The sequence below is a fragment of the Leptonychotes weddellii genome, chromosome 9 (genome assembly GCF_054177405.1).
Source record: "Leptonychotes weddellii isolate Sample4059 chromosome 9, ASM5417740v2, whole genome shotgun sequence".
Taxonomy (NCBI): Eukaryota; Metazoa; Chordata; class Mammalia; order Carnivora; family Phocidae; genus Leptonychotes; species Leptonychotes weddellii.
Window position 1 is genome coordinate 52,725,826 of NC_138377.1, and position 24,723 is coordinate 52,750,548.

The following is a 24,723-nucleotide window of genomic DNA, read 5'->3' on the forward strand; positions in this document are numbered from 1 at the left end:
ACCAGTGGGCTATAGGAGCACTGTGGAAGACCCTGAGAGGGCCGCGGCCCACAGAAGCTGAGTATGGCCCTCACCAAGCTAAGAGGTTGGATCATAGACTCCAGAAGCTGCAGATTTCAACAAACTGTAGACAGGAATCATCTTGAGGGGAAAAAGCACCCGTTTCCAGAGAGCAAAGGGCAAAGAGGGCCCCTTTCCCGAGGACCCCCTCCCCCCACACCATCTCCTCCACTAGGATGCGTAAAGCCTCTTTCCAATCTTCACTCTAAAGCCATTTTAAGGCTAACTAGAGAGGACAAGGAGGCCAGCTGGGAGATTGTCTAAACTCATTCAAATGAAATTTGGAATTTTTTTCTTAAAATGGCTATTTAAATAAACTTAATTAGATGTTTGAATATTTATTTAATTTTTTTTCTCCCCACTAGCCAGTTGAAAGGGTCTTGGAATAATGTTCCAAGTTCAATTTACCATCTTGCTATAGCTTTTCAAAATAATTTAAAAAGACAACAGTCCAGCTATCCTTAGTCATATTAAGATAATGTATAGAAGTATAAAGCCTAGAGTTACTGAGCATTTGAAATTTTTTGAGACCCCCCTGCCCACCACTCTGGTTCTGGAATCACTGCTCTTGCCTGTTTGGAAAATGTTGCTTTCCACTTATTTGCTGTGAAAATAAAACTGCTCTAAAAAATAAAATCTGTTTAAAAAAAAAAATTCCTCTAGTACCTTCTTAAATTCTTCTAGGGATGGAAATGGCCATCACTGAACAAAGCATAAAATATGACTCTCTTCTCTTACATTGAAATCTGATTTTTCTATTTCTTTTACCCATTTCCTCTGGAACACCTTTAGGCAATCTTTCCATCTCTCCCTCTCCTATGTTTTCTCTCCCTGGGATGTAAGTCAGCAATTACTTAGTCCCCACAGTGAAGTCTGAGGTCTAAAAGGGGGCAGACAGTAATTTAATCTGTGAGAGACTGAGATACCCTCTAGTTAGTTCGGTAACAACAGTGAACCAGAGAGAGTATGGGCTGCTACACTGCTTCCTAGTCATACTGACTCAAAGTTGTTTTTCCTCTTTCTCTGAACTAACAGAATTTTCTTTAAAAAAAAAAAAAAAAAACAATTCAAAGTATAACCCCAATCTTGGTAAAATTTCCAAAGGTAATATGGAACTGTTCTCCTTAAAATCTAAGTGAAACACAAAGCAACCAAGCCCACGCATATGTGTTTTTAAGTAATTCCTTAAAACAGTGAAATTCGATTGGCAAAATCAGACAACTTACAACAACATAATACATTTGTTTATTTCGTTCATATTACAACGGTAACAGGGTAAGAACACTAGATTTGTATCCTCTTAAGAGGATAATGTTTAAGATTTGTAAATTTCATTGTTCTTAACCATTAAAAATCTATTTTCCAAAGGAGTAATAATATATATTATTATCAAGGGACAGATCTCAACTTTATGATGTATAACCAAAAGCATATATTTGTTCCTTAGTTTAAACAAAACGTTAGAGACATTTTAACTCTTGGTTACTGCTTTCAGGAAAGCACAATGTTCTTGAAGCAAGTATTACACAAAACATCTTTTCCCATGATTTCAACCATTGTGTGTCATGTCAATGAGAGAACGAAGAGCCCCCGACTTAGCAGCTCCCAGTGGTTGTAGCACACCCTGGCTTACTTAAACAGTCAACCAACAAACATGTATTTAGTGCCTACTATGTACATGCCAGCATACTAAAGCAATACAGGAAATACAAAGAAGTAAAATTATTGGTCCTTGCCCTGATCAGGCTTCCAATGTAATTGTTAAGATTAAACACAGACACAAATTATTCTACTTTCAATGTGTTCAAAAGAAGTGACAATGTTAACTAGATTGTCTATTAGAATCGTCTATGCTGGAACCTAGAAGATGCAGGGACATAAACAGGGACATTCTCAGCACCGACTAAAATCTGTGTGCATCAGATTTCTCGGCTCCAGAGTGAGCTGAGCGCTGCTTGAACACCCATATCTGAAAGAGCTCCTGCCAGCCTCACATTGTTTCATGGACTCATGACAGTGGAGCAAGATCAATAGACGTAATATGTAAAAAATATAAATAAAATCATACATAGGGTGATGTTGAAAGGAGTTCAGGACATTCCACTCTGCACGGGAGGGAGGTGGCTCACCCACGTTATTATTTATTTATTTATTTATTTATTATTAAGACAAACAAGAGACTACATAAGAAAAAGTATAAAAGAATCTCCAAACTTCACTGAACACAAGCAAAAATAGAAGGATAAGAAAAGAGGGCCCAACAGAGAGGAGAGGTTTTGAGAGGTCCTTGGGGAGAAAACTTCCCCCCACTGCCACCTCCAATCCCACCCCCAGTATCCTGAAGGAGAGGCCCTAGGCTAGGCAAGTAAAGAAAAGCAAAGCAGAGACACCTTCTCAAACATCACAAATAAATAAATAAATATGTTAAGCAAGAAATAACTTATTAGGCACCGCTTGAAAGGCAGCAACCTTCAAGGGCCGGGCAGGCCTCACTCTTTAGCCTGCGGGCGGCAGCAACGCGCTCGCGATTGGCCAAGGCTCACAAGGCGCCACCGAGGTCCTGGCCCGGTGCCTGGTCTTCGAGATAAACCCGGGCAGGAAACCGAGTCTGTGGTTGCTCCGCATCTGCACGGCCAGAGGCTTAGGTGAGGGAGCAATCGTAGTGTAGCTGCAGACTCCCGGGCGGCCCCCGAGAAAGCACGCCCTGCCCTGCCAGGCCAACTCAGACCAGCGTTGTTGTCCCGGGAGTGCCCAGCACTTGGTCTTTGAAATCAAAAGCGCTAGTTTGAGCCGGGAAAGAGGGTGGTTTCTATTACAACCCCCTCTCCGCCAAACCCCGGAATCTTCTAGAAACTCCTGGGTCGCTCGTTCAGTTCCTTTTTTGCTCCAAAGGGGGTTTGGATGGGGACTGCAGAATGCCTGGGGTTCGGAGCGCGGGACCGATTTTACTAAGCACCTGGCTCCGCCCTGGGTGGAATGGGAGTGGTGATGGGGTTCCGGGAAGGGCACGACTTCACCCGAGAGTAGGAGAAAAGACCAACCGCCTAGTTCATTCCCGAGTCCTACTTCTTTCAAATAGAGCTGAGCAAAGGGAGAGAGGTGATTCTCCATACTCCGCTAGGGGCACCAGGCAAAATCTGGCGAGCGGAGGGGCGCGGCAGGGCGGGGCGGAGGGCGAGCTGGGGACTCACCCCGTGGGAAACCCGTGGCGGTAACTGCGGCTCAGCTTAAACAAAAATAACCGCTGGCCGGGCTGAGGGTCAGGCTGAGTTGACGACGTTTATGAGTTCATGATCTGCACCTGCAGGACGGGGCAGAAGGAAAGATCGAAGTTACAGAGTGGGGAGCACAGCGGGGCGCAGAACTGCAAGCGCAGCGGAGGAGGGAGCGAAAGTAGCAGACAGAGGAGAAAGGGGCCCGCGAGCCTTCCCAATTTATAAGCAAAGTGCCCAATTCCACCTTTGTCGCGCGACTTTCCCGGGTCTCTTCCCCCCCGCGCGCACACAGTGTCTTAGCCCCACTTTGCCCCACCGCACCCAGACGCCTGGGATACTTTCACCTCTCGCACCCGGCCTCCCTTCCTCCTCATCTTCCTCCTCCTGCCTTGCGCAGGGCCCTTGCGTGGCCAAGGCTCAGAGAGTCGTGATCCGAGACGTGCAGGTGCCATTACGGAAGACACCGCCTCCGGACTCTAGGTTCTCCGGCTGGAAGTCCTCCACGCTGTAAGCGCGGCTCTTGAGGGCGGTAGCGTAGTAGTCGACAGGCTCCTCGGCGGCGTTGTCCATCCAGCTGAGGCACAGGATGCGCTGGAAAGAGCGCTTGAAGTTGTCCGAAAGGAAGCCATAGAGGATGGGATTGGCGCAGCTGTTGGCGTAGCCGAGGATGACCGACAGTTGGCTCACCGTGGCGTCGTCCTGCTCCGCAAACACGTTGACCAGCTGCACTACATAGAAAGGCATCCAGCAGATGACAAACACCATCACCACCATCATCACCATCAGGGTGATCTTGCGCTCCGAGCGCTTGCGCTGCTGCCAGCCGGCCTTGAGGGCCACCATGCGCATTTTGGCGATGATGAGCACGTAGCACAGGCAGATGGCCCCGACGGGCAGCAGGAAGCCCATGAGAAATGTGTACAACACGAAGCCCACTAGCCAGCGCTGAGCGGGTTCAGGCATGAGCATGTTGCAGGCCACCGTGCCATCACTGTTGGCCGCTGTGCGCGAGAAGACCACAATGGGCAGAATGACAAGCAGCGATAGCACCCACACGCCCAGATTCACCACCTTGGCCACAGTGGGCCGGCGGTAGCGTGCTGCCTTGATGGGGTGCACCACGGCCACGTACCGGTCCACGCTAAGCACAGTCAGACAGTAGATGCTGGTGAACATGTTGACTGCGTCCACGCTGAGCACGAGGCGGCAGAGCAGCGCGCCGAAGGGCCAGTGGCGAAGCAACGTGGAGGTGACCAGGAATGGCACACTGAGCATGAGCAGCTCATCGGCGATGGCCAGGTTCAGGATGTAGATGTTGGTGGCCGTCTTCATTTTGGCATAGCGCAGGATCACGTAGATGACCATGGAGTTACCACACAGCCCCACCAAGCACACCACGGAGTAGATGAAAGAGATGAGGATGGCGCTGCCCTGGCCCTCGCTCAAGGTCCCGTTCTGGGACGCGTTTCGCCCAGGCTCCTCCATGCCGTCCGCAGCGCCGGCCCCAGGGCCCCTGCTGCCGCCGCCTTCGCCGCAGCTGCCCGGGCTGGGGCTAGGAGAGGAAGGAGAGGAGGCAGTGCCATTGGGGAACATTTCAGCTGCTGGGGGCCGATGGGGCTACTGGGGCTGGGGCGCTCTCCTCGCGCCCCCGCCGCTCGCGCCCTCACTCGGCACCCCGCCCTCCCGCCCGCAGCTCACTGCTGCCGGACACCCGGGGTAGCACGCAGCGGCTACGCGGAGCTTGGCTCTGACCCGCGCGGGCAGGGCGCATTGCCCAGCGGAGGCTTGCGCGCCGCCGCTTGCAGCTCCGGGGCGCCCGGGCACACGCGAGCGTGGAGCGGGGAGGCCAGGAGGCTGAAGCCCCGCGCCGCACAGCCATTAAGTGGCGCGGCTCTGGGCTGCTGAATGATTAATAGACACCACCAGCGCGTCAGCAGCTACGAAAAGGGAGGGGTGGGGGAGAAAAGGAGGGAGGAAGGCGATATAGGTGGCTTACCACCCCTCGCCCGATTTTTTTCTTTCCCAGTCCTGGGCTCGGATCAACTCCAGCAGCTGCTTCTGGGGGGTCCCCTGAAGTACCCTTCACCCATCCCTCAGGGAGAACTGGGGAGTTTGTCCGCCTTCCTGGAGGGTGGGTGGGAACCAAAGGTGTAGAATCTGTCCCACCCCACCCGGCTCCTATCCAGTGAAGCAGACCCCGGGCACAGATGTCTGGAGTTCATCTCAGTTTCCCCCAGTTGCTGCCCCGTCCTGAGAGACCCCAACTCCACTCCCATCCCATCGGTCGGGGCCCTAAACCCTCACCTCCCGCTAGCCCTGCCCCTCAAGACCCGCCGCGGAAGCTCTCGGTCCCGCTTACCCAGGGCGCGCTACCTCCAGACCGACGCGTAGATGGCCCGTGCAAAGTGCCTGTGCGGTCTGCTGGCACGGTGACGTTCTTCGCGCAGTGCAACTCCTTTCTTTGGGCCGGACCCCCGCACAGGCGCCCACGCAGAGACTCTTAGAGTCGCTGAAACTGACCCTGAGCCGTGTTAAGAGGAGGAAGGACAAAAACCGTGCGTTAGGAGATTCTGCCGTACAACACCGCAGGCAGCTCTTCGCGGGCGGGAGTGATTTAGGGGCCTGAGTAAACCGTTGCGAATCTCTTAATAAAGCGTGTAGTGCCCAGAGCCGCCTCCGTCTCCCAGAGGAATATAGACCGCAGAAAGGAGGACGCGCGGCTGGGAGCCCGGAAGGAGCCCGAGGCTCCCTCCCGAACGTGCCAGTGGCGGTCCTGGAAATCCCATCTAGGTGTTCCCTGGGGAAAGATACGGCTGCGCCGCTTGGAAAGGCTCCGCCTGCGTCCCTGCTGTACTTTGTACCCGGGAGAGTTGGCGGGCCCCGGGGGAGGAGAGTGTAAAGGCCTGGGAGAGCAAGGATGCCAGCTCCTCTAAACCCACGCAGGGCCCGCTGTGCTGGTGACCAGACACGCCACCAACTCCACAAACGAGCAGGAAGACCTTCGGGTCTTTCCGTGAATTACTAGGATTTCAGCCTTTTCTGAGGCCCTCGGACGTGTGACCCTGTTCCGGTTCACGTTCCTAAACTTTTAAGCGACAGAAATCGATGCAGGCACGCCTAAAGCTCGCCTGCTTCATTTAGGAATTGAATGGTTTGTGTAAAAGAATGAATGTTCAATCACTATGATTTTTAATCACCTCTGGGACTTCCCACCATTCCTAGCCTAGGCTCCTTTTGGCTGTCCACTGGTTCCAGCCCAAGGAAGGATCACTCCGTCCAACTCTCCTGTCCCTTTTCAAAACCCCGTCAAGTCTTTCTCTGAAACGCGCCTGTTGCCAGGAAGGCTGACCTGAGGCAGCCTAGTGCTGGGCCTCTTTCAAACTTTAGCTTTGTCTCAGAGTTTCTTGTTAGTTCTTCCTTTCTCTCAACTAAGTGGAGCACCCACTGTGCCCTGGGTCTCAGCCTTCCCTCCCATCAGTACCTGAAGAGGCAACCTGAAACCGAAACTAAACTCCTCACTGAAGCTATTTGTACCAGACAATTCAGCATGCAAAAATGGATGCAGAACCTGAAAAAAAAAAAAAAAAGTGTAATTCCTATTGCCCCCTGTTTCATACGGGCAATCTTTTGCTTATATGTGTTTTAGTTCTCAAAATTAAATGCTCCTGAAAGGAAAAGAGTAACTTCTGTAGTGTGTTGATTATACCAATCAAAGATAAATTATGTCAGGCCCTCATAGGAAGGTGTGAAATGGGCACTGGATTGTTAATGAGAAATGTGCTAGGAAGGAATTTGGAATTTCATAAGGCCCAAGCTGTTTAACCCATTACTCTATCTAAACAAATTACTTTTTACCTTTTATGAAAATGGGATGTGGAATTGATGGTTAGTTGTGTTTTATTTTCTTTTAAAAATACTGAATATATGGGGGGGGGGGGGAGAATGTTCATCAAGTTTTTTAAAAAATGGCCTCCCGCCCGCCCCCACCCCAGAAGAGCTTTTTACAAGCCAAGCCTCATAATGGTTTAGATGCCTCTTTGCCAATCACTGCCTGAAGACACCTGGCTATTCTTCAGGGGGCTGACATTTCAACAGTCATCATTTAGATGCCTTGGCATTGATCATGGTTGCTCAAGGGGAATGGGCGATGGGAGCCGGTAAAGCAGAGCTCTGTTATTCAGACTCTTGTATGTTCACTTTGCAGCTCACCTTAAGGAAATCTCCTCTCCATTTAGTGGTAGCCTCATGTACAAAAGAAGAAAACTTAAGACCCGACATGAGCATGTTTGTTTGTTTGCTTGCTTATTTCTGAAGTGGTTTCTATGATAGATTATTTATCCATTAAAAAAAGATTGAGGGGTGCCTGGGTGGCTCAGATGGTTGGGCGTCTGCCTTCGGCTCGGGTCATGATCCCGGGGTCCTGGGATTGAGCCCCACATCGGGCTCCTGGCTCAGCGGGAGGCCCGCTTCTCCCTCTCCCTCTGCCTCTCCCCCTGCTCATGCTCTCCCTCTCTCTGTATCTCTGTGTCTCAAATGAATTAAAAAATAATAATAAAATAAAAATAAAAATAAAAAAAGATTGACCAGGAAATATCACTTACACCCACTAGAATGGCTATGATAATTTTTTAAAGGAAAAAAACAAATGTTGGGGGCGCCTGGGTGGCTCAGTCGTTAAGCGTCTGCCTTTGGCTCTGGTCGTGGTTCCAGGGTCCTGGGATCAAGCCCCGCATTGGGCTCCCTGCTCGGCGGGAAGCCTGCTTCTCCCTCTCCCACTCCCCCTGCTTGTGTTCCCTCTCTTGCTGTCTCTCTCTGTCAAATAAATACATAAAATTAAAAAACAAACAAACAAATGTTGGCCAGCATATGGAGAAATTGGAACCCTTATATGTTGCCGATGGGAATAAAAAATGATGCAGCAGCTTTAGAATGTTTAATGATTGTTCAAAAAGTTAAACAGAATTCCATATGACCAAGCAACGTGCTGCCCCTAGGTATTTGCCCCACCAAAACTGAAAATAGGTGTTTGAACAAACATGCTCATAGCAACATCATTCATAATAGCCAAAAAGCCAAACCCAAATATCCGTCAACTGATGAATGGATAAACAAAGTGTGGTGTATCCTCACAAGAGATTATTTATCCATAGAGAGGAATGAAGTACCCACACATGAGCCTTGAAAACATTAGGCAAAGTGAAGGAAGCAAAACAGAAAAAGTCGTGTATTTCGTGATTCCATTTATCTGAGATGTCCAGAACAGGCAAATCCATAGAGACAAAGCAGACCAGAGGTTGGCAGGAGCTGAGGGGAGAAGGGATGGCGAATGACTGCTTAATGGCTGTGGAGTTTCTTTTTTGGGTTATGGAAATGTTCTGGAGCTAGGTAATGGTGGTGGTTGCACAACACTGTGAATGTACTAAAAGCCACTGAATTGTGCATTTTGAAAATGGTTAAAATGATGATTTTTTATGCCATGTGAACTTTACTTCAATAAAAAAAGAGCCATCGAGATGGGTGTGAGCCATGCAGTGTTACATGGAATCTTTTCAGTCATGTATTTCTTAACATTGTATCTGTGAACTAATCCATAAACAAACAAAAACAATCAAGCAAAAGGCAGCATTTCTGACCTAAACAGTATGAGATCAAGGGTGCAGCTGTTTTTAAATTATATTAGGAACAGGAGCCCAGTTAGGAATCTGCCTTCCTCTCAGACCTTAATTTAATGTCTCTTGATGAAACAGGAACACTAATGTAGGCATGGCATTGTTGTAATGTGTAAGGAACACGGCCTAAGAGAAGGCAGAACTCCACAGTCTTTGTGGAGTTTAAAAACTTTTTTTTTTTTTAATTCACATATCTAGAGCCTGAAAAAGCTTAGGATAGGCTTGTTTCCCCTGTGAAAGTAAACTGTCCCGCAGTCTCTCCTTCTTTGGTTACTATCTTTTCTATGCTTCTGTGATTTGAACATTTCTAGATACGAGAGAAGAAAGATGATGGCTTGCAAGAAGGGAAGAAGGAAAAGTCCTAATTTAGGAAGTTGCAGATTCTTAAGTGAACTGTTTTTCTTCCTCATCTCAGCTCTACAAGCTACACTCCCCTGTGCTATCAGGTACCAGGTGCACACTTGGATTACCGTATTTATCACACTGTGCTGTGATTTCTTTGTGTACTTAATCTCTCCTCCCTTCTAAATCTATAAGCTTGCTGAGAACAGTGGCTATATTTTACTTATCTTTATATTCCCGGCACCCAGCACAGTACCTGGAAAATTGCCTAACACCTCCTTGTTTGATTTTTCTGAGGTATGCCGTAGATAATATCTTCCTTTTGTTCCAACCGGTAAGATGTAGATACAAAGAAATGCACTTTCGGCCTCTTGCAAGGAAAGCTTTAATATCTGCGTAATATCATCATCCGTAACAATTTCTTACACATTTAAATCATTCTGAACAATTTCAATTTGCACGTCCTTATATCAACAATTACCATGCTGATGATTCCTTCATTGATCATTCTTGGTCTTAAATTTCTTGGCAGAGAAAAGGCTCTGGAAAATGGGCGGTACATACTTTAGTAGCTAATGATGGTTATTTAATAGTATCATGCAGTGTGAAAGCCATTATATGTGGAAGATCGTTTCTTTTAATTGCAGTCCTGAGTCTCAGTTGATTTGGTGGAATAGTAATTACCAGGATCTCAAACTCTGCTTCCGTCAAAATCATTACTAATGTGGTTTTTCCAACTGGAGCCTATGGTGGTCCTCAGATGAGCTCCTCTAATCCGGGCCAGTGGGAAAGTGCTGGTTGGGGCCAGGGATTAAAAGGAACACTTTCTGGAACGTACTCTGCCTTGGCATCATCACAGTCATGTTTACAAACACCTGTCTGGGCAGATGGGACCAAGCTGGCGATAAGGGGCAAGCGCCACTCAGCAATATGGCCCACAGAAGAGGTATGTGTCACTTAAAGACCATCTGCCTCCAAGCAGTTAACGTGATGACACCGATAAGAGAGTTAGCCAGCGTGCAACAGTGGGGATGGGGCTAAGGAACAATGCTGGACCTCATTTCCCAGGGATGCCCCCTTGCTTCACAGCAGCTACTGTAGCGTGTGGTTCAGTTCATCACCAAATTCAGCAACTCACCCTGGCCTGCTGATTTTCCTATCGCCTCTTCTGTGAAATAGCATGACGGAGTCATTTTTGTGCTTTCAAAAAAGACACACACAGTGCCACAACTCACATTTTCTCCTATGGATTCCCTACTACTAAATACTATTTCCAAGAACGAGAATGCAGCACAGACAGGAAAGTCTTCATTATTATCAATGGAAAAATAAAAACAGAGCAAAGAACAAAAGCAGGCATGTTATTCATATTATTTTGAACAGTCCTTACCAGTAAGACATTTTTCTGTAATGGTGTCTCTGTCAGTCAAAGATTTCCAGATCAATTTAGTTTCAAACAATTTTATCAAAAATTTTTAGACCTTATTCTTTTTAGCAGACACTACACAAGTGCTTTCAAAGTCAAAAACCATATTTTTGTTTCTCTTGATTGATGTTTGATTTTTAAGCAGAGCATTTAAACAGTTACAGCAAATCACCCATTCCCTGAGAAAGGGTTGTTTCTTTGGAGCGGGCTGCATCTGTCGGTTTCACCAGCTAAGGAACAGCCCAAAGCCAGCAAAGAGCTGCCTGTGGGAAGTAAAGACAGCTTTGGAGATGAAAGCTATGAAGCTAGCTTTTTTTTTTCTTTTTCTTCAAGATCTTAAAAGTTTTGTTCTTAATTAAAAACAAAAAGGTATATAATTAGAGAGTGATATAAATCTATGTAGTCATCAAAACACCTGCCATCGTGATCTTGCCCCTTTGTTCCCATTTTAAGTATGTTGAGGCAGGAGACTAGGACCAAAACACTGCTTTATTTAGATGACATGAAGCAACTAAATGACTGATCTTTTCTTCTTTTGCACAAGTAACGTGGAACTGTCAATAATGGGTTTGTGTTGAAAACATCTCTGTCTTCTGTCGGAGGTAGGAGGAATGGGGTGCAGTGTCTGTGAGTGATGGGCTCAGAAGGTAGGCTCAGAACCACTGGGAATGGTCCAGAAAGAAAAAGCCTGGGTGGCCCGCTCACTCCCTCTTCCTGAGGGCGGGCTGCCTCCCCAACGCCAGGCTCTGCCTCTGCCCTGCTTTCTCCAGGCAACATGGGCTGGTACAACACATTGTCCTTGAGGAAGCAGCCTGTGTGAGAGCCTGACTCTTCCTTTCTTGTCAGAATAGGGAGGTAAGAAGATAGCACACTCCAGGAAGGGCCACCTGGCCTCAAATAAGAAGTTACCATTCCTTGTTGACGGCCTGGGTGAACTGAAATTTCACTGCTTATGCAATTAGCCAAAACATTGATTTCTAATGCTGCATCCTGTGATTAAAAAAAACAAACTCAGAGAGGGGCGCCTGGGTGGCTCAGTCGATTAAGGTCTGCCTTCAGCTCTAAGGTCTGCCTTCAGCTCAGGTCGTGATCCCAGGCTCCCTGTTTAGTGGGGAGTCTGCTTCTGTTTCTGCCTCTGCTTCTGCCTCTGCCCCTCCCCTCTGCTTGTGCTTTCTCTCTGGCATGCATGCTCTGTCTCAAATAAATACAATCTTTAAAATAAATTCAGAGAGGTGAAATTCAGACCATAGTAGAACAGACTTAATTCCATCATTGTATTGTATATGGTCACTTTTTTTGCCTCCATTTCTTAGTGCGAAGGAACTGAAAATTCGTATCACAATTCCACTATGTATGAATAATGCTGTGTTTCTAATCAAAGCCAAATAATTCTGTCATTAATTTCACAAATATTTATTGAGTGCCCACTGGGTGGCAGGCGCTGTTCTAGGCACTGGAAATACAGTGGCGAAGATTAAGTAGTTTCCTATAGACTTCTAGCGAGACAGGAGAGGAAGCAAGTAAACATATGGGTAATGGAATTGCACTTGGTGTCCTAAGAAGAAAAGTAGGGATTGGGGGTCAGAGACTGCTGGAGAGGCTGGGTATATTGGACCTAGTTTAGACCAAAAGGGAAGGGAAGGAGATGATGCCTGAGCAGCCCTGAGTGATTCGAAGGTAAAGAGCACATGGTGGGGGGAGGCTGTCCCAGCAGCACATGTGAAGCAGTTCAGGCCCTGGGAGGAACGTGTGGGCAGTGGGGTGTTACGGAACAGCGCTTGGCTTATATGACATCTGGGCCCAAATCCACAGTAAACAGTAGCCTGCTACAGCTTTAAGAGTGAAAAATTGGATGGGTAGATGGGGCAAAGGGGGCATTAAATATATGTTTTGTATTTAATACAATAGAATAGTAATTAAACACCAAAAATGATGTTGCAAGTGAATTGTTATTGACACAGAAAGGTGGTCAAGACATTGCCAAGTATGAAAAGTCTATTTCATTATCAACAGTGGCCAAACTATGGAGGAAGCACAAGTGTCCACTGACTGATGAATGGATAAAGAAGAGGTGGTATTAAGTATATACAATGGAGTATTACTCAGCCATCAAAAAGACTGAAATCTTGCCATTTGCAATGACATGGATGGAGCTAGAGTGTATTATGCTGAGCAAAATAAGTTAGAGAAAGACAAATAACATTTGATTTCACTCCTATGTGGAATTTAAGAAATAAAATAGATGGACCTATGGGAGGCAGAAAAAAAGAGCGAGGGAAACAAACCATAAGAGACTCTTAATGATAGAGAACAAATGGAGGGCTGATGGAGGGAGGTGATGGGGGATGGGCTAGATGGGTGATGGGTATTAAGGAGGGCACGTGTTGTGATGAGCACTGGGTGTTGTATGGAAGTGAGGAACCACTGAATTCTACTCCTGAAACCAATATTGCACTGCATATTAACTAACTAGAATTTAAATAAAAAAAATTTTTGAAAAGTCTATTTCAAAACTATATGAAGCATTAAATACACACACACACACACACACCAAATGAGCATATATATCAGTAGACCTGAAAGGATGGTTACTAAGATATAAAAGTGGTTATCATGAGGCAGTTGGGTTATGGATGTTTCCAGCTCCCTTTAATATAGAGAGATTTTCTAATTTTTCAGCCATGAGTTTGTATTGCTTTTTTTTTTTTTTTTTTAAGATTTTATTTATTTATTTTAGAGACAGAGCACAAGAGGGGGGAGGGTCAGAGGGAGAAGCAGACTCCCTGCTGAGCAGGGAGCCCGATGCGGGACTCGATCCTGGGACTCCAGGATCATGACCTGAGCCGAAGGCCATAAGTGTCTGCTCTATTTAATGGGGGATTCACTGATTTATTTCTTCCTTAATTATTTTACTTTCAGAAAAACACTAATAAATTCATTCTAGAAATTAACATGATGCAAATTAAATAGCAAATGAAATGTACCCAGCAGAACGTAGTAGAAGGAACTGAAACAAGAGCTGGGTAGTCCACTATCTTCCAGGCAAGCTCTATAGCCCCGTGGCCAAGTAGTCTCTTGAGTGCGCTGCAATCGGCTATGCCCACCTCTTGGAATCGGTATGGTCATGTGAATCACAAGACAGCACTTGTGAAAGCATGGTATCCTTGTCTAAAGCCAAAATTGTCAGTTTCAATCACATATTTTCCATGTATTTAAATTTGAGCATGTTGTTTGACCTGTCTGTGCCTCAGATTCCTCTTTTGTAAAGTGAAGATCACAGTGCGTCTACCTAATAGGGTTGTGAGGATAGGATAGAATATGTTCAAGGTGTTTAAAACAGTGTTTGGCATGTAGTAAGGACTATGCAAGTATTTAGCTTTTATAAAATAATTTCCAGAGTATGGATTACAATGTAACATTATTTTTTCATCAGTCAGAAGAACATAAGAACTTCATTTTTGCCTCTTGCTCAAGAACAATTTAATCCAGTAAGTCTAGCAGTCATTTATTCAGGGTACAGAACAGTTACCTTGGGCTTGTTACTTACCCTTTCATTTTCCTCCTGCCTGTCCGGGCTTGTATTTCAGCACAGTGAACTGTGTTCCATTCACAGGTTTTTAGTACATGTCACACATTCAGCTAAAATAATTCTAAAATATTAATCATCACTTCTATCAACATCATACCAAGGTGAATCCAGTCTAACCACACCATAAGGGTTCGAACAAACCACTGTATTCACTGACTCAAATAATCTAATTGTTTGAATGCACAGTCGGAGTTTGCTGTAAGTTTTCTTTCTGTATCGATATCCAGTGAGGCCCCCAAGGTTCCGGGCTGTTAGCTATAGTTAAAATTGTGTTCACATTCTTAAGAGAGGTGCACTCCTCTGAAGCCATCCTCCACCTCCAGTCTCTATGGAAGAGTAGAAAGAAAGAGTGAGAGAGATTATTTCCTTAGAGTTTTCAGAGTGCTGCGCATTTTCCCTCCCATTGAAGATGGAAAGTGGCTTCTTACCCAGTCATCGAAGCATGGAAACTTCTACAAAATCACTTGGAGAGCTTTTCAGGTGTCCACTGGGGTTGGTAAGACTCAGAGACTGGTGCCTGGATTCTTACTGGGAAAACTGAAGAGTGAGCAAGAGACCCACTGGTACTTCCTTGGATGATAGAGTGAAGAGAAAAGGCTACCGGTGGAAAAAGCTGATTGATTCCCACGGAAAGTGGGGCAGAGGGTGTTTCCCATGCACTGGAATGAACAGCACAGCAGGCAGTCAGGTGGGGACACCTTGATGGACCCCCTCTGCCCGACTGAGTGAGATGCTCTGACCAGAAGGAGGAGCTGAGAAAGGAAGATGGTCAGCGGTCAGGGGGCTAGTGGGCAGGCCAGCACGGAGCACAGTGGGAGGGCTCTAGCAAGGGGTGGGAACGGTGCTGAAGAACCCAGTGAACTCCTCCACAAGGAAAGAGCCACTCCCAGAGGACACCAATGCATGATTATATTTGCACCAATGAAGGGAGAGCTTTCCTGTCTGTTAAAGCTGTCCACCTCAACTGCAGAAGCCAAAGGCAGAGAGAGGAGTGAGGGAGAGGTGGAAAAATAATAAAGAATCCAACGACCCCTCTCTTTCCTACTGTAGGATCTGAGCATGGATCAGGCTGAAGTTAGTAGAGGGACAAGGAACTTTAAATTGAATGAGAAATTGAAGTTTCAATTTAGAAAGAATTGCTTTTTAATAATGTCTGAAAATAAGACTTGATATTTATTTGAAATTGAACAAAAAAGCTATGGGATTGTGTGTACCAAAGACTTTGCAATTAGCTTTGGCATATTTAACCCTTCCAACTGTACTATGAGGACGTTTCTACTTACTAGCCTCATTTTGCAGATGAAGAAACCAAAGCACAGAGAGGTTAAGTAACTAGCTCAAGTCACCCAGCTAGAAAAGTCAGAGATCTGATTTGACTAGCAATCTGGCTGAAGGCCTATGCTGTTAACTACCATGCTGCACTGCTGTGGTCTTCTTTCTCCCTGAACTACTCAATTAAAGGTTTATCTCTCTCTTTTTTTGATGTTTCAATAGTTAGTGTTTTCCGGTTTTATTGAGAAATAATTGACACACATCACTGTATGTGTTTTGGACATACAGCATAAGGTTTCATTTAGATATATTGTGAAATGATTGCCACAGTGGGTTTAGCAAACATCCTTATTCTCATATAGATACAATAAAAAGAAAAGAAAGAAGGAAAGAAAAAAGAAAAAAAATTTCTTGTGATGAGAACTCTTAGGATGTACTCTCTCTCTTTTTTTTAAAGATTTTATTTATTTATTTGAGAGAGAGAATGAGATAGAGAGAGCATGAGAAGGGGTAGGGTCAGAGGGAGAAGCAGACTCCCTGCTGAGCAGGGAGCCCGATGCGGGACTCGATCCTGGGACTCCAGGATCATGACCTGAGCCGAAGGCAGGTGCTTAACCAACTGAGCCACCCAGGCACCCAAGATGTACTCTCTTAACAACGTTCCTATATCCTACAGTGGTGTTAGCTACAGTGTTATACATTACATCCCTAGTACTTATTTTTCTTACAAAGGTAAGTTTATACCTTTTGACCACCTTCCTCCAATTCCCCCTCCCCTGACGTCTAGTAACCATGAAGTCTGATCTCTTTTTCTATGAGTTTAGTTGTTTTTTTTAAAATCCCACATATAAGTGAGATCATACAGTTTTTGTCTTCCTCTGACATTTTTCACTCCACAAAATGCCTCCAAGTCCATCCACGTAGCAAATGGTAGAATTTCCTCCTTTCTTACAGCTGAATAATATTCCATTGTATGTATACTGCATCTTCCTTATCCATTCATCCATTCATGGACATTTAGATTGTTTCTATCTCTCAGCAATTGTAAATAATGATGTTATAAACATGGGAGTGCAGATAACTCTTTTAGTGTTTTCATTTCCTTTGGATATTCCCAGAAGTAGAATTCCTGGGTCAGATTGTAGTTTTATTTTTAATTTTTTTTTGAGGACCCTTCATATTGTTTTCCATAGTGGTTATACAAATTTGTATTTGTATACAAATTTGTCCCTTTCTCCATATCCACACCAACATTTGCTATCTTTTGCCTCTGATGATGGCCTTTTTAACAGGCATAAGGTGATACCTCATTATGGTGTTCATTTACATTTTCCCAATGACTAGTGATGTTGTGCATCTTTTCATGTACCTTTTGTATATCTTCTTTGAAGAAATGACCTTTTGTGTATCTTCTTTGAAGAAATGTCTATTGAGGTATTTGCCCATTTTTAAATTGGATTATTGTTATTATTATTACTTTGCTATAGAGTGGTATGAGCTCTATATTTTGGATATCAACCCCTTATCAAATATGTGGTTTTTCTATTCTATGGATTGTTTTTTAACTTTGTGGATGGTTTCTTTTGCTGTGCAGAAGCTTTTTAGTTTGATGTAGTCCTACTTATTTATTTTTTATTTTGTTGTTTGTGCTTGAGGTGTCATATCCAAAAATTCATTGCCAAGACTCATGTCGAGGAGGTTTATGCCTATGTTTTCTTCTAGGAGTTTCATGGTTTCTGGTCTTACATTTAAGTCTTCGGATCCATTTTGAGTTAATTTTTGTGAGCTGTGTAAGATAGAGGTCCCGTTTCATTCTTTTACATGCGAATAACCAATTATCTCGTTGCTTCCACGAATGTCTTGTAGTTTTCAAACTAGAGATCTTTCATCTCCGTGGTTAAGCTTTTGCCTAAGAATTTTATTGTTTTTTGATGCTATTGCAAATGGAATCAATTTCTTTATTTCTTTCAGAAAATTTGTTCTTACTGTATAGAAACACTATTCATTTTTCTTTGTCAATTTTGTGTCCTGCAACTTCACTGAATTCGTTGATTTTATCAAAGTTTTTTGGTTGTCTTTAGGATTTTCTATACATGAAATTATGTCATCTGCAAACAGAGAGAGTTTTATTTCTTCCTAAAGGGTGATTCTGATGTCAAGAAATTACACAAACAGCAAATCTGTCATTTTAGTGACTTATGTTTTCCTCAATAAATCCAACAATTACTTAAATTTTCTTCTTTACTTATGTTGCCTATCATTTAAATGAAACAATTTTGCCCTCAATTAGAAATTTAGAATAATGTGTTCTGAAAAAAAATACCCTTAATAAAATGTATTGCAAGGAATTTAAGACTGGTGAGCCATTATTGTATCTGTGCCAAAGAAAATGCATTTTTTATTAACTGCTAACCACCATTTCTCAGTTCGGAATATGTGCTTGTCAGCTCTATAGGTAGCTTAGTACTTTCTTCCGCATGAGTATTTCTGTGTAGTTGTTTTTCTGCTTTATTCCTGTGCTCTTGTCATGCCTCACTTTCACCCCACCTCGGGCAATTGCATACCAAACAGGTGGGTTAGCAGAGTCACTAGACGGGGAAGGACTAAGAGCTGCTTTGAATTTGAACCAACTCCACAAAATTACAGCCAAATTGTATTCCCAGAAAAGGGAGAGGTGTTGGTCCTGAAACAAAATCAATTACAAAAAATAAATTTGCCTTCCCTAGAGCAAGTACGTACACATTTCAAGTGGTCTAGGGGCTTTGCTCTTGGACCTTCATTGATTTGACTGACAGCTATAATAAAGATGAAGACTATAGAGAAGCCAGATTCACTCAGATGGGGGCAAATTCTTTCCTAATGGAAACGTTATGTCTCTCTTCACTAAACAATTAAGTGGGAAATTAACATTTTTCGTCCATAATAATTCCTTAACTCACTGGGGGGTAATCACGTAACAGAAAATATTGTAAAACTCAGTATTCACACTTGTGCTTGAGACTAGAGTAAATCAAAACAATTCTATGTTAGTAGAGGACTTTGTTTTTGATGGTAACACCTTAAGTAATTGCAACATTTTCCCCTCTAAATTTAGAGGTTAACAGATCTGATTTTCATACCTGCAAGATGTTAGCATCTATTCATTTTCTTGGAAAATTCTATCCAATTTGTGAAAACACATGCTCTTCAAATCCACCAGGGGGAGATTTTAACATTGAGAACTTCAACAGAGAGAGTTTTAGATATGATATAGTTGCATTTCAGTTGACAGCTGAAACAACTTAAATTTTGAACTAGGCCTTCATGATAAGGTTTACATCTTGATAAAGATACCCAAGATATTCCAGCTATATTAAAACCAGGACCAGGTGGCTAGGGAGGACTGATGAAATAGTGCTTGGTCTTGTCAGAGAATACACATGGTGACTGAGTGTGTCTGGGGGAGCACAGTTGGGTGTGGATGGGATGAGACCTCGTGTCTCTAGAGGGAGAATCAGACGACAGAATAATCCCAGACCATTGTCGCTATGCACACCGTCCATAATTCCTGGTTTCCACTGATGAATAATATCTTGATTTGGTTCCTATGGCAGGTTTTGAGACTTAGAATCTAACACTGCAGTGCTCTTTAAGAATGCAGAAAGAAGACATGAAAATGTGTATTAGGGATTTTTTTTTTGGAGACAACTTGTTTTATTTGGGAAGACATGATACCACTGTAGAAATCTTTGGATAACTAACACCACTGTGGTCCATGAAATCACATGTTTCCATCAAGCAGTAAGAACCCGATGCCATCAAAATTACCGTGAAATTTTTAAGAGATGATCTCTAGAAAGGCTTCTGTAATAGGGTTTGAGATGCAATGGCTTCCCCAGAGTTTGATTAACCCCTACTAATATATGGAAGTATTCCTAATGCTCCATTTGACACCAGCCATTTTGTTCATTTTATCCCCCTAGAACTAAAAAAGGAGAAGACCACTGGTGCTGGTTCTAGCCCAGCCACTGCCTTTGTCATTTTTAGACGTGATTTTCTGCATACAAATGACTCAGTCATTTCTGCCAGTAAATGAACTTTCTCATACTTTTGAGTGAGTATACATATACAGCATAATAATAAACTAAGCATATCCTTTCAGATATTGTATATATTTTTTTAGATCTGAACTCATGTTTTTATTATCCCTTTAGTTCCCTAGCTCAGTAGGCCACAAACTCTTTTGTTTTCCCCTCAGTGCAGTGTGTGGCTCGCTCTGTGACTTTTATTCTGTAAGGCCTAAGCCCACTGAGACAATATGGTTTGAGAAGAAATATTTCTCCAGAATAGAAAGAGCTCCCTGGAGACATGATGGGGTTAGGGCAAGGAAGAGGTTTGTGGGTTCCAAGGATAGAGGATATCTGGGCTTTGCTTCCTGGCAGGAACATGGCAGGACCTTGAAGTTAGTGGCCACATACAGTAGAAGGGAGCCTTGAGGTTTGACCCAGTGCACCCCGTCTCACCTAAGAGTTCTGTACCTGAAAGAAGACATGGAAGCAGCACAGTCATGGACCATGGAAGCTGGCCCATGAATAATGGAGCTACAACCAATGTAGACCAATGACCAATGTCCAAAAGAGTCTCCAGAGACTTCAACACTGGGTGGGAAGTACCCCTGGAATTTGGCACATTCCTGGGTGAGAGGAAGCACCCAGGATGGGAGGGAGAGTTTCTCACCACCTTTGAAAAACCAATGCCCTAAATACGAGCATCAGCATTTCCAAAGAGCTCATTTCCTCGTCCTACCACACATGTTTTTTAGGTTTCAGAACCCCCAAAGATCAGCCTCTCAGGACTTCACAGTTTTCCCTATTCTGACTAGACCCAGATTCATCCCATCAGATACTTGCTTGCTAGTACTATCAACTTTCTTGCTACCCTGTTCCCCTTCAGCAGTTGCCCAGCAAAATCCCAACTCCCAACCAATCCTATCCATGTTCTCCATCTCTCAACCCAAGCTACTGAGTGGCAACTAGAGAAATTCTACAACAGCATGGGATTGTTCCTACTAAAAGTGGCTTTTTATCTCAAATTGGGCTCATGACATCGCTTGACAGGTCATTGGTCTGTCCCTATACAGTCCCCTTTCCTATTCCCTACAACTGCTACTTCAAGTCAGTGCCACTCTTTTGAAGTACCTTTCTTCATTCTGTCTTTCTTTAACTGTCACTGGTTGGACTTCTGATCTCATTTCACATAAAAAATAGAGTTCATCCATGAGGCAGAAATTCCCTTACTTTGCTTCACTCTACTTCCAAAACCTATTAACATCCAAGCTAATCTTTCCCTCTTTCCCTCACATCTTGGTGGAAAACATATTCTTTTTTAAGGCAAATTGCCCACTTGGTCTGGGTTTCTTGTGTTCCAGCTGTCTCAGGGAACTTCCTTCACAAGTCATCCCCTTTCCCTCTGCTACAGTTGACTTTTGCTTCTTATTACCCTTCCTCCTTAGCATCAGCAAACATCTCATCAGCTAACATTTATTGATCTGGTATATTTGGTCTGGTGCCAAGGACCTGATCTTTTTTAATTTTGACCATTTTTGTTTAATTATGTTAGATATTATTTAATTTTCACCAGCATACAAGGCCAGGACACTAACCCATTTAACATATAAAGAAACTGAGGCATAGAGGGATTTTGTACCTTGCCTAGCATCTCCCAGCTAGTAAATAACAGATCTCATTCAGTTGTCTGTGTTCCATTAGATGCAATAGACAAGTACACACATACAAGGCATGCACACAACACACACACACAGACATATACAAAAATGTGTGTGCTTTTTCGAAAAGTTGTACTTTTCACTTAAAAAAAAAACCCACAAAACTTCATGGACCTTCTGTGCTCCTTTATTTACCACTATATCTCCTTCCTTCTACTCAGGGCTAACTCTATAGAAAAAAAGCAACACTTGTTATCTCACTTCCTGTCATTAAACTGTTCTCGTTAAGGTCATCACTGTTCTCTTTTTTCTAAATGCAATGAAAACATTTCTGACCTTCTCTTACAGCCTTTCCAGTTGCACATGATAATGTTGGTATTCTTTCCTCAATGATTCTTCTACCTTCGTTTCCTTGACATTCTCTTACCTAATTTTTCTCTTACCTCTCTGCACCCCACTTAAGTTGATGTTTCCCAAGATTCTACCCTCAACTATCTTACTCTGTCCACTCTTCAAGGGCAATCTCATGCCACAACTCTACCTCCAGACTGATGACTCACATATATGTATTCCCACTCTAGGCCTGTCCCGATTACCGGCTACCTACCAGACACCTTCACTTAGGCAGTCTACATGCATATCCAACTCAAAATTGCATCTCCACCTTCTCCTCAAATCTGCTGCTTATTCCTTATATGCCGGAAGCTGCTCTTGGGTCATGGCAGTGAGCACAAAAAAAAAGGAAAAGGAAAAAGAAATATGCTTTATGTAATCTACATTCTAGTGAGAAATGTGGTGTTTCTGTCTCTATCAGCCGAGATTTAACCAGGGCAATAGAACGTCTGTAAGTATTATGGAGTAAGGAGTTTATTGTAGCAAGAATACCTTACGCAATGGTGGGAGAAGCTGGGAATCTAAGAGTCTGAGAGAGAGAGAGTTGGAGACAGTTGGAAAAGTTAGTAAGCAGGCCTCCTGAAAAGAGGTCCGTGGAGTTGCCAGAGTGGACTCTGTAGGATCTCTGTAAGAATTAGTGGACCAGTGTAGGCACTGCTGTTGCCTCCTCTCGCCTTGCATCTAACCTCTAGGACCTTCAGAGAGCAATGACCGCTTCTTTATTTCTGCCCACTTTACCGGAAGAACATAGAGCCACAGTCCCAGCTCAGTTAAAGTCACACAGTCCCAAATCACCATACTCTCACAAAGAGCATGTAGCTTTTCACTGGCGTTTTAAATCTACTCCGGAAATTTCTATCTTTTAATAACTGAGAAAGGAGAGGAGATGAAATACCCAGGATACACATCCCAAAGGAGGATGTGTTTTTCATATAAACATGGAGGAATAACAGAATAATGGTTAAGAGTGGCAATGGGGAGCCCTGAAAAAAATGAGATGCCCTTGAGAAAGAAATGTGGGGTCCTCAGTGTGGAGCCCAGTTTCAGTTATGGAAAGAATAGTGGGTTGAGCAATGTCCCCCCGCCAAAAAAAGTTGATGTTCACCCAGAACTTCACAATATGACCTTATTTAGAAATAAAGTCTTTGCAGAGTAATTTGTTGAGGAAATCATCCCTGATTAAAGTGGGTCTTAAATCCAATGACTGAGGTCCTTATGAGGAGAGGTGAGGGCAGGGAAAGATACACAGGCCAGAAGGCCATGCGAAGACAGAGGCAGAGGATGGAATGATGTTGCCACAAACCAGAGAACACCCGGAGCCACCAGAAGTTGGAAGAGACAAGGAAAGAGTCTCCCCTATAGGCTTTGGAGGGCGCATTGCCCTGAAATACCTTAATTTCAGACTTCTGGTCTCCAGAACTGTGAGAGAATAAATTTCTGCCTTTTTAAGCCACTGAGTCATAGTGACTTGTTATGGCAGCCCTAAGAGACTAATAAAATAAGTATATTCTGCAAATATATTGCACCTCTGTTAAGAGGGTGAGATTCTTAGAAGTCTTTCTTTGATTTTTTAATATTTTATGTAAAATATCTGCTTGTATTATTTTTTAATAAATCCATTTTCTCCTTAGAGAGGATCCTGTTGTCAGTATTCCATACTCTGGTGATGCTGAAGAAGAGCCAAGTGAACAGGAGACATCAAAAAGCGATTGTCTGCAAGAGGCTGTTTAATTCTTTAAATCCCTGCCATGCTAATTAAATAATGTTAGACAATGAACTTAAAACCTACCTACTCTATCTTACTTATGCTGACATTTTCTTCCACTGTACCAAAATAACTCTACATTTTAAATTTGCTGATTGCATATGCTCTGTGTAGATTAGGCAAGAAATGCCACAGAGGAAGGACAAGCAGAAAAGGCCAAACAAACTCAGTGTGTCACCTCTGGAGGAGCAATAGTCCCCACGCTCATTTATTTCCTGCATTGTGCCAGATGACAGGGAGCCAGGCAAGGCACAGGAGTACAGAACCTCAGAAGGAGAAGATGTTTTAAAAACCCTCCAGCCCAATCACCAAATGATTATTTGATCCTCTTTGCAATGTCCCTGGAAAGTCATGTCTAAACTCTCTGGTGACAGAGGACTCGTTACCTCCTGAAGCAGCCATTGCATTATAGGACACTTTAATTGAGACAAAATGTCTCCAGATGATTGAAAATCTGCTATTTTTGATAACTTCCAAATTTTGCAGTCTGGGGCTACTAAGAACCACATTCATCTTCCTAAATGACAGCACCTCTCACACTTGAACCCAGCTCTCATTTCCATTCCACATCTTCTTCTCAGGCTTCAGACTCCATTTTCCTTGACTGACATGATTTCATTCCCTTTCCCCCTTTCAGGTTCTTTTCCTCTGGTTGTGTTCCAATGGTGGGACTAAGTGTTCCCTTGAAGCTGAAGGACACACCCTTTTCCTTCCTCAATTTCCAGTAGTGACTCTATGGAGGATTTTGGCTTTCCCAACACCAGTAGGTTCCATCAGAACTTCCTCCTTTGTGTTCCAGTAGCTCCAGTCTAGTATGTATCACATTGTGATACAATGTGTATTTATGTTTCTGCCCTGCTGCCCAATTAGACTGTGATCTTACTGAAGGCAGAGGTGATGTCTTTTATCTTTGAATCCCAAGTAAAAAACACATTCTTGGGCACACAGCAGGATTTAATAACTACTTGAAATATAACCAACAGAATGAATGGATCATAAAGATTTTTCCCAGGAATGGTCTTTGACCACTGATGTATCTTATAGAATGACTAGAATGTCAGAAAGAATGCTGAGGTATATAAAACCAAAACTTTGGCATGCCATGTGATCAAATTACCTCAAAGAATTCAATAAAGATCATATTACAGGAAATGGTCTTAAGTCTATGGAAAGGTCAACTCAGGGTGGGGAGATCCTGGATTGAACAGGGGTCTGGATCGGTGCAGATGGGAGTCTGAATTTTGTTCAGGATGGCGCTTCTCTAATAAAAGTCACACATTCAAGAGAC

The 24,723-nt window shown here is 43.7% G+C and overlaps 1 protein-coding gene across 2 annotated transcripts; it reads right to left on the reverse strand.

Moving 5' to 3' along the window:
- Nucleotides 1–1,289: 1,289 nt before the first annotated feature.
- On the reverse strand, nt 1,290–4,929 carry SSTR1 (somatostatin receptor 1). 2 transcript variants are annotated; one of them, XM_031024410.2, is made up of 2 exons: nt 3,629–4,929; nt 1,290–3,361 (listed from the first exon to the last, which is right to left on the reverse strand). In XM_031024410.2, exon 1 carries the CDS (start codon nt 4,866–4,868, stop codon nt 3,693–3,695), a length of 1,176 nt encoding a protein of 391 aa, XP_030880270.1. In that variant the 5' UTR covers nt 4,869–4,929; the 3' UTR covers nt 1,290–3,361; nt 3,629–3,692. The 2 variants fall into 2 exon arrangements, with proteins under 2 accessions (XP_030880270.1, XP_006730000.1); XM_006729937.3 differs by having other exon boundaries at nt 3,620–4,928.
- Nucleotides 4,930–24,723: the final 19,794 nt, after the last annotated feature.